Source organism: Buteo buteo, chromosome 1 (assembly GCF_964188355.1).
Source record: "Buteo buteo chromosome 1, bButBut1.hap1.1, whole genome shotgun sequence".
NCBI lineage: Eukaryota > Metazoa > Chordata > Aves > Accipitriformes > Accipitridae > Buteo > Buteo buteo.
This window is the reverse complement of record NC_134171.1, coordinates 27,187,764-27,198,518: the sequence shown is the minus strand read 5'-3', so window position 1 is coordinate 27,198,518 and position 10,755 is coordinate 27,187,764. Positions and strand designations below refer to the sequence as shown.

The 10,755-nt window shown below is 35.8% G+C and overlaps 1 protein-coding gene across 1 annotated transcript in view; it reads right to left on the bottom strand.

Moving 5' to 3' along the window:
- Positions 1-6,521: 6,521 nt before the first annotated feature.
- SLC30A9 (solute carrier family 30 member 9) overlaps positions 6,522-10,755 on the bottom strand; it is a 39,817-nt gene continuing 35,583 nt past the window's right edge. Inside the window, exon 18 of the mRNA XM_075025050.1 lies at positions 6,522-9,530. Coding sequence (XP_074881151.1) covers positions 9,486-9,530 — 45 coding nt within the window. The 3' untranslated portion in view covers positions 6,522-9,485. The remainder of the gene's footprint in view (positions 9,531-10,755) is intronic.

The window sequence follows — 10,755 nt, the reverse complement described above, 5'->3', positions numbered from 1 at the left end:
TCATTCAAATTCAACAATTACCAAACCAAATATTATTTCATGTCTATCACCACGGGACCAAATCTTAAAAGGCAGAGATCTTATTCAACATTGAGAAACAAACCACCACCACAAACGTGGCTCCTCCTCTCTCACCCCTCTCCGATTTTTAGCTCTTGTATTTGATAGACAAATACCTGCTGAAGGAAATGAAAGGCTGCAAAAAGATTCTCCCATGAGAAACTTGTCCCCATGACTAGACTTGGGGTGCCTTGCCAGTGCCTCAACCTTAAGCTAAGGCTGAAAGAAGACCATGCAAGAGGGAGGTATATGATTTTCATTGTTCTCTGCTCACTTTTGCTCTGCTGGGGATACATCATTTTGATCCTTTGTCCAGGTGGAGTAGGGCTAGAAAAAGGGCTGTCAGGAGAAACTGAGAGCTGCCAAAAGTATTCTCCCACCAAGGAAATTCACCTGACTTCAGCCCTGGATGTCTTGCTCAGGCATCAGCTTTTGGTAAGGATTAGCACTGACATACCTTTAATTTAGCATACAGATGTCAAAATTATGCATCGTTGGCAAACAAAAGTGAGCAGAGAATGTGAAAAAATCATACATCTCTGTCCAAGTCACTTGAAAATTGTTTATGTACATTGGAGATTGAGGATACCAAAGCAATAAACTTTGTCATAAAACTATTCAAACTTCCCCCTCTTGTGAAGAGCATCCCTTCCATTTCTGTTAACTTCTTTAGCTTCCACAGTAACACGATGGTATACCTCAGGTATCCCCTTTGTAAGGTGTCTTGCTTAATATGCTTCTGAAGTTAACTGTTTCATTGCTCAGTCTTCCCCTACCTTCTTCCTCTAATGTCCATCAGTCTGAGTGGCTAAAGACGTAAGAGCAACCACAGGTCTGTTAAACCTCTCTGCTGTCTCTGACAGCAGCCAGATAAAAAAACATAGGGCAGAACACAGAAAGTTTGGTCATCTCAAAGCCACAGCCTCACTGGAATGTCATCTTTTCATCAAGGTTTCCAAATTGTCCAAATTCATTAGAATCTTCTTCCACAGTATTTATTTTTGCTAAGGTATCTGTTCTCTTTCATGAGAAAGACCATCGGTGAGGTACAAATCTACAAAGACACCTACATACAATTATAACATGCAGAGACACAAGTTCCCATATGAATGTATTTGTGTGTGCATCAAATGCAAGATGCATTTTCTTTATTACTGCAGCTTGCTTTGGAAAAAACATTTCAACCCTAAACTTAATGCTGTGTGTATTCAGAGTGGCCTGATTTATTTCAATGGTAGACTGCTGTTCCATCAATATTTCTGGAGAAAAAAAAAAAATTCTCTAACACTGAATATCAGTTTACGCTGGAACACTGAATAATTTAAGCCACCTTGTTTGTAGGAAAGAGGACCTAGAAAAGATCCTACTAAGCCCCAATTCAGCACCAGAAGAACTGAAGAAGTCTAAATTAAAAAAGCAAAACAAAACAAACCCCCAAAACACCCAAAACCCCACAGTACAGAACTTGGGTCAGTCAATATAGGTAATTTACTAGAGGCTGAGCTGTGAAGGGAGAAATTATATCCCTTTGCTAAGGTTTTCAAAAAGTTTAACTCAAATGGTAAAGGAAGGTTTACTTTCCATGATCTTTTAATAAAGTCCTCCATAAAATATTTGGAAAGACGGACAAAACTGATTCTTGAACAGATTGCCTCCAACCAGCTGACTGCAAGGTCCCACTTCAACCCATTACCAACCATTTAACACAATTAAAGAATGGCCCTTCAACAAATGCCACAAATGGCAAATAAAGGATTTTGAAGATTCGAGGTTACATTATGCAAAGAGACAGAGCTCTCTCCCTCTTTCAAAGTGGCCGAGACCATCTGCCTGGTTATTCAGATAGCCCAAAAGACAGTCCAGTATTTGGACTTGACATCGAACACACAAGGCCCTGAAGTCTGTCACTTACCTTCTCAAGCAGATTTTGTGCCATTTTGTTTATTAAAAACAAAAAACAACAACAAAAACACAACTAAAAAAAACAAAACCCAAACCAAAACTGTTGGCAATGGTATCACCACCCAAAAATAATGTTGATGAACGTGGGAGATGAGTTTGTGACACACAGCCTTTTGCAATCTGAACACCATACATTACTGCCCAGTGTCCCTCCAAGAAAATCCCCTGAGAAAGGGAGTCTCTCGAGTACGAAATGAAACATCTTTAGCAATCAGGACACATGCTGCATATCCAAAATCTTTCCTGAAATATGTTGCCTGATGTATGCAGCTTTCTGATATCCAGTATCATACAGACAAAAACTCCACAGTTTTTCAAGTTTCTCTACTTTATCGCCCAGGCTTCTGGCATTTTTGTCTCTTCTTTCGAACCACACACAGGGGGTTTTTTTAGCCCAATCAAAAGTAGTTCTTTCCGTAACTGGATAAATCACCAGTTTTCATCAATGTTTGTGACAAAAAGTGGCACTTTAATGAATCAGTATGTTAAATCCTTTCTGAGCTGACCAATTTCAAGTGAATGATACCTAGCTTTTTCTTAAGAGGTTTGGACAGCTTTGCTGGGATTGTCAAACTACAGTTATTATGTAAGTCTAATACATAAACCCAACCTCTTCAAGAAAGTCTCCATACCCTTGACTATACACAGACATGCAACCCATCTGCCTTACCACCTTTCTTCACATCATCCTTAGATGTGGATCAGGACTGGTAGCCCAAACCAGAGACAGTGCCAGCGGGGCCTCTGAGCAAGGCCGAAAGAGCTTACTCTGTACTGGGAAAGGAAGTGCACTCTTTGGGGATGGGGGTGAATAGGATGAAAAGCACAGCTGCCAGTGAAGTAGAGAGTATACATAAATACAGCTTGGCTACCCTAGGCAGGTTGCTCACGTACCAAGTGCATGCTATTTAACAGAGTGTGTACCGTCAACATCACAAAGGCAGATTGAATAACTAGTACAAATAGATGGATATAACCTTTGTTTTGCATCCATAAAGTACTGTTATATGCATTCTGAATTCAGAAACGTAGCAAATCATCAACTGCCTCAAGCCAGTGTTATTGCTTACCTTTACTGTATATATGCAATTGCTTGAATTAACAGAACACAACCTTTACCAGCTATGTAACGTTTTACTGAGTAATTACAACTTCCAGACATTTTACAGGATGTACTGAACTCAAGTGTAATTACAAAAGAAAGAACACATGCAGAGAAATATTTAAATATCTACACCTCACAAATCAAAATTACTTCCCCATACTAATATGGGGTAACCAAGACACCGAATGAAAAAGCCAATACACCAAAAAGCATGGCAGGGGACAGGGAGGGGGGCAAATACGTTTGATTAAAAGGCTGCATGGAAAAACATGCTTCAACTTTGAGATTGCCCTTTGAAAGTTCTACCACCAGTGAAAATTCTCACCGTTGACTTTCAGGTTTAATACAATTTGACAATAGCCAAAATGGTTTCAGAATTTTTCAAATGCTTCTTCTCACATAGTTCTTCAGCATCTTTAATTTGAAGAGAAACTTACGAAAACCCCTTTATATTACATCATTTATACAACATTGCATATTTTTTTCTTCTATCTTCAGATCTGAAGCAGCTGATCACAACATCAAAAGTTTTAAATATAGTCTAAATTTACATTACAAAAATCAAACATAGGCTAGAGTGTGGAGCTGTATTCCACTATTTTAACAGACACCTTCTCCCCGTAACAGCCTATGAACACTGGCAATACAAAAATTTGACCAGGCTTACTGTTAGTATAACACTATAAAAAGTAATCGAGACCTTTTATTTTAATTGGTGGCTTTGATTTACACAGGAAAAAAAGCAATTGTCCTCAAGAGCCTCATGTAATATAGAACAATGTTCTGCCTATCTACTATAATCTGTTATAGTATCTGTCTCTGGTATTTAAAAAATGTACATCCTTTTCACATAATGCTTTATATGTTTTCTTTAACTCCTTTTCAGAATGTGATGATTTAACTGGAAATCTTACTTATCCACAGACATTTAAGCACCTTGAAGAATACGGACTAACATATTCACCAATGATTACAGTCCATTGCAAGAATTCTGCTCCCCCACAACATTTTCAGTATGGTGCTTCAATCATTTTCTGGCAAAGGAATAAATTCATTTTCTCTTTAACTCACTCCAGCTTCCTGTTTCCACATTTAAAATTACTCACCCTCCACTCACGAAATATATACCTCAAGAACAAAGTTCCAGACTGAGATTACACCATCACCCTGAGCAATAAGACTAAGTTTTCAGAGGGCAAATAGGTTTATAACTGCAAGACTGAACACTGTATTAGGAAACAGTTAAATAGAGGCACTGATTTTTCAATACAGGAAAAAAAAAAGATGAGTTTTTGCTGAGGGTGGGAGGGAAGAATCACCCAACTATCTGAATATTGCTAAAAGAAAGAGGATGTCATACTACATCATTTTATGCGTTCCAATCAAATATCATTTCTTTCTGTTCTTTTCCTCTCCAATCATCATTTCTTATTTCTGGCCACATTTTTCAGATTGTGTTCATCTTTTCCTATTGCCAAGTGCTCAACACCTTAGTTTTTTTCTTTCCTTGTATTCTTTTCTTTTTACCACACACTTTGTTATAGTTTCTTTTCTTTTGCTTCAGCAAAGCCTGATTGAATGCAGTTTCTATAGTCCATACAACCACTTAGAGCTCCTGGCACATTTTGTTTTCCTCAAAGGACATGCATTTCAGAAATCTGACTATTGTGCTTTAAAGCCTGGATTCCCATTTCTTTTTATATGTAATAAAGATATAGTCTACTTTTGATCTTAATTATTTGTGTCTCGCTAACAAGAAATGAAAAATTACTTATTTAAGCTATGCAACTCCTCTACAAAAAAATAATCTTTTTGGTACACCTCAACTTCTCATTTACATTAAGCAGGTAAACTGCAAAAGAGATGTTAGTTGTACTCTCTATTCAGAGCTAACAATAAGAACAGAAGCAGCACAATACTTAAGCTAGAGGAAAAAAAGCACATTGTCATTTTATATTCACTTCTGCAACATAAGCCTTCAGGCATGCACAGAAGTTCAGTTTTTGTACAGGAGTCAATATTAATCAATTGTTCTATTCTACCAAGCCAAAACACCTTAAGAACATATGACTCTTCTTTCAGATCTTAAACAATATGCTTCTGTGGATTCTTTTGTAAGAAACATCTAAATCAACTTTAGGAAAAGGATTACTTAATTGAGAATTTTCAAAAATTGCCACAATTTCAATACACAAAAACCTAAAAACTCTTTGCAGGAAGCCTGTATTCAATGCACTCATCATTAGTACAGGTACTTCCATAATGCATAATTTTTTCTTTGTTATGGAAAAAAAAGTCTGCTAAAATGATAACAAATAAGGAGAACACAGAATTGCCATCAGTGTATTACCTAGACAAAACATACCTAAAACTCTTCCCCATACCCCCCCTTATCAAAGGGGGGCCAGTAAAAACCTCTCAATAAAAACTGAGTCTCAGGATACAGCTGAAAAACTGCACCTGCCAGAATCAGAAAACTCTGGTAGTTTTGGCTAACATGACTTGTAGCTTTCAAAACAGCAATCACTATTGTCAACTATCAACAATGAAGTACAGTGCAAAATCCAGAGACCAAGAGTATTATCTAGCCCTGCTGTTAAAAACATAAGATGCTCATAATGGCTTCCTCCTCTAAAATAAGAGTTAAAAAAAATAGTAAAATCTGTGTGGAAATTCAAGGAAGGAGAAAAGCAGAGGCTAAAAAACCTTCAGCTTGAGTATGAGTCACAGAGGATAAAAGATACAACTTGTCCTAAAAAAAAAAAAATACGTTCCCCTGTTCCCTAAGTCCCTGCTACTTCTAGACCAGAACACACAGCAAGCAGTCCCTGTAATACAGTAGTCCACTAAAGTATTTACTACTACAATATGCTTAAATGCTTTGGAAAGTGGAGGGGTAGAGGGGGACCACATCAAATACTGAATTCCACAGTGTATAAAGGAGACAACTTAGACTTCAAATTGGTTCATGGGGGAAAGACGATCACTTCAGAACTTTATAGAAAAATAAATTCTACAGGAAAACATGTATTATTAGCATCCAGTCAAGTTTGACTTAAAATATATTCAGATCACTCAGTGTATTGGAACATTAAAGACAATTTTTTCCAAACATTGCAAGTTTTACAGAATTACGAGACATTGCGCAACAGGTAAGCAATCTTTCACAAAGCAGAGAGCAGTAGTACTTTGAACACAATTTGAAAAAATAGAACCTGCAAGGCCAGTCTACAAAAATAAATTATTTTAAAAGACCACACCTTAATCGAAAAAATTCTAGAATATAACTTTGTTAGCTAAATCCTCACTCCTTTTCCTTAAAATCCTTTTCCTTAAAATCAATCTAAAAGAAACATTATGTAATAGCATTTGTGATTAAAAAAAAATCCACTCCTCCACACTTTATAAGTTTTCTTTAATTTTGAGGATTCTATCATGTAAATGTATTAGCTAAACATTTTCCCCAAAACCACTAAAACAAAAGTAAACTAAGTACTGGACCCACATCACCTCAAGTTGTAGAGCATAAATACAGTTAAGAAAAAAAAAAGCAGTAAAAATGTCAAAACTGTTAAAAACAATCTGCAAGTTATAATATATATTTAAATTTAACAGCTTGGAACTACTTTTCCTTTCTGACCTGACAGGCTCAATGAATCATTATTTTCATTCAACTGCAAGACATGTAAACTTACAAGGTATTGCCAAAACCAGTCTGCCTGCCTTTTTGTGATACATCACCATGCAGGTTGTTTTTGAAAATGGAACTGGGTCCTCAAACTATGCAACTGTTATGTACCCAAAAACATTCAAGTTCTGGCTTCTTAAATTTAACATATTGTGATGCTATAATCAATAACATTACTGGGAGACCAGGATCTGAATTTTATCTTGGAATACAAACAAAAGGTGCGTGAAAGGTATGCTTCTGACTCAGATAAAGAAATTAAGATCAGAATTCATAAGAATTTCATCTCTGATAAATAAAAAAAAAATTAATAGGCTTTTGGAGTAGATGCCCTGTAGGAATATAAACTCAAGCCACCTCTTAAACAAGACATGGGAACACTTCAGTATTGAGATAACATTTACTAACCTCTCAGTGAAATTTCTGCCCTGTAAATTGCATATTAACACTACTCATTCATCAGCAGCTCCAGCATACAAACCACTTAGATCACATTGGCTATCTCCACTAACCTCCCCAGTAAGAACATTTTCCCAGTTTTACTTCTCTTCAGGTTTTTAAGATTTCTGGAATAACAGGTTTATTAAAGTGTTTATTCAAATTCAAAATCCACATAAATATCCTAGGAAGAAGGAAAGAGGTTATGCATTATCAGATTCCAGTGCTCTTCATGAATAAGACTAACATCAGCAGACTGCATACTGAGACGAGATGAAATTTACATGGAAGGGTGAGGAGAAAGGTAATCATTTATAGTGTCCTAAAATATGCCTTATTTACTTGATACAGTACACTTCCAAATTACCTTTAACTGCATTTCAAATCATCAGGCTTAAATATACTAACTAGTTCTACAACAGGAGAAAACCAGATAAAGTAAGCCTTATTTTGGATTAGCCATAATAAGCTAATATGCTACAAAGAAGCCACCAATGAATAGGGATTATAGACAAGGGTACTAAAGAGACCCCTTTACCCACAGTTACTGTACGTGAAGTCCCACCTGTAACTAAACTCTGGAATGTTTTTCTACTTAAAATGACCAGCATGCAAAGTGCTTTGGAGTTGTCAAAAGGCATGCTATTTTAAATTCTCATAATTCACTGGTAAGATACACTTGGTATGGAAAAAAAAAAACCCAAACATTCTAAAAAGCTTTTAGTCATACCTGGACATATTGGTCTCCACAATTATTATTGTGCATAAGCTGCAATGCTTATAATTTGATCTTAAATTTATTTTTGAAGACTTGTGTTTCATATCAACATTTCTTCTCTCAGCAAGTCAGTCATTACTCAGCAGCTGGGTCACTAGGAGGGTCTTATTACCACCTCTCACCCATGAACCATTCTCATTTTACTGAAATATGTTAAAGTGCATAAAGGATTTTCCTCAGAGTTATTTATGCAGTTATTTCACTTATATTTCAACTTGCATGTTCAGTATTCATGGCCTTATTAATAACGACCGGGTCTCAAAGAATCTGGTACAACTTGGGTGCCTATTGCAGAAAGCCTTGAGGCTGATTATATACAGTGCTAGAATTGCACATTTCAAAGGCAGAAACTCTAAACACTTAGCTCAGGACTGCTGAGGACCACTGATAGAATTACTCTACTTTCCCAAACAAGCAAGGTCAATTCTTAAAAAACACAAAATAAGCAGTCTAGAATTCAGGTAACAGATAATGTCTAGAGAGAAATAAATTAAAAATACAATGTATTCATTTGTTTAATTATAAATAGTTCCGATACATTTTTTACTATTGTAACTTCCAACTATGTTTCTTACACCTTCTAGCAAAGACCATACCTGGCAACACAGCCTATTAGATGTATAAAAAGCCAAAAATGCCAGGTAACTTTTAATAAGCACTACCATAAATATCTCCCAGATTACATCTGAAGATACTTACAAATAAGAGAACAAGTGTCAAAGTAGGGGAAAAAAGAACAAAATTAAAACAGAGGAAGTTCAGTGAAATCTCTACACAGTAATTTCTTCACAGTAACTTAACATACTCTGGCTAATGACATACAGCTGACTCCACTGAGGAGAAAAACCTTATTTTTCTGAAGTGCAGTTGGTAATCACAACAGTGGCAAAAAGCAGGTTTCCAGGTCATGGTACTTGAGAGAAGGCCAGCACCTATTTTAAAGAATTTATCTCATAGAAAAGAAAAACTGTGAAACAATCACACAGTTGAAATATTACAATTAGTTTAAGGTTGGCAGGTTCCACTGGAACAAACTCTTCCTAGCTAATCTTAATATCTCCCAAGAACCTTTAATGATATCTTGAAAGAAACTAAAGAAGTGCAAACTGACTGCAAAGGGACACAAATGGAAAAACTAAGTGTGTTGTGTATTTTCAGGCAGCTACATTTGCCTAACTAAGCCTCAAGTCTTAAGTTCTGAATTGCAGTAAATATACTCTGACAGACTCTCCTGTGTAATTTAAGTCAAGTAGCTTTTTAAAATTGATTTTGCCATGGAAATTTTTGTCTGCAAGTCTAGCGCTCTTCCAGAAACAGAAGCAGTGCTAACTCCAGGAAGCCTACAGCAAAAGTAAGCAAGGTATGGTGCTGAGGTCACTGCAATTTCAGAAGCTTTTCAGCCCTTTACATGACTTCTTTTCAAAATGGTAGCAACCTGATTTCTTCTGCCAAGGCTATAGTATCTCCAAATCCACATGACGAACATCAGGATTCCGTTGCTGAAATAAAATTAAAAAAAAAATTAATTGAAAATATTCAAACACATTTTTGCACATGGATAATGTATTTCTGGTACGATGTTGGCAGCTGGATAACAAATCCCCTTAGCTGGTAACATAGGGACTACTTTAAAATTAGAAATAGCCTCAGCAAACATTGCCCATACTACAAGCAATTTTTTGAAGGCTACGTCATCTTTTTATTTGACAAATATTTTTCAACACCACAGATAAATTAGTTCTTATGCTTTATAAAGTATGAAGCAGCTCTCTTGACTTTAAAGACAGTTAGTTTTTATACAAAAACTGTCCAAATAAACGTGTATATATATATCACTTTATTAAAGTTTTAACAGATACTTTCCTGAATAAAGGATAAGATTGCTGAAATAATTTGCTCCATGACACTGAAGCTATTTATAAAGATTCAAAATACTGTTTCTCTTAAGAAATATGAATTTTCTGATATTGTAGAAATATGTTATCGTCATTACATGGATTGTGTAATCCACGAGAGGTTTACTGAAAGTTACCGACTTCAAAATCATCCAGCATGTGAATCTGACTAGCATATTTAGTAAAGCATATTCAACAGCAACACAATCACTGAAATCCCTGCCTATACCAAAAAACAGTATTCATGTTTATAAAATAATTAGTCATGATCCTACTCCTCAAAAACCATGAAGAACTGGATCTGCTGGTGCAATTAAACTCAAAAATAATACTCTGATTTTTAAACAGCACCACTCTAGGGACAGAAACTAAAACTAGGATATTTATCAAGTATAATAAGCAAGGACAGACATGCTTTTGAGCACTGTCTCCTGATGACCAGAAAAGGCAGTCGTAACAGGACTGTATTTGTCTGGCAGTCAGTATACTTATAGTTCTGTATTCATGCCAGAAAAGGTAAGATTAACAGCCACAATATAATTATAAAATTAAAAGTGGAAACAATCCTTTGTTGCATCAACCAAAGGATCTTTAAATCACAGAATGAAAAGAATGTAATTATTAGAAAGTTATGACGGGCTTAAAAGTAAACACTGTACTGCTTCAAAAAGAGCAAAAAAAATGTTGAATAAAGCCCTCATCACACACTGATATACTTGATACAATGCTAAGTACCAGATTTAAAAAAAAAAATAAATAAATTGGAATTTGCTTCTTTACAACCAAAACATAATTCAACAGCACGTAAATAACCTGACATTCTGAGAAT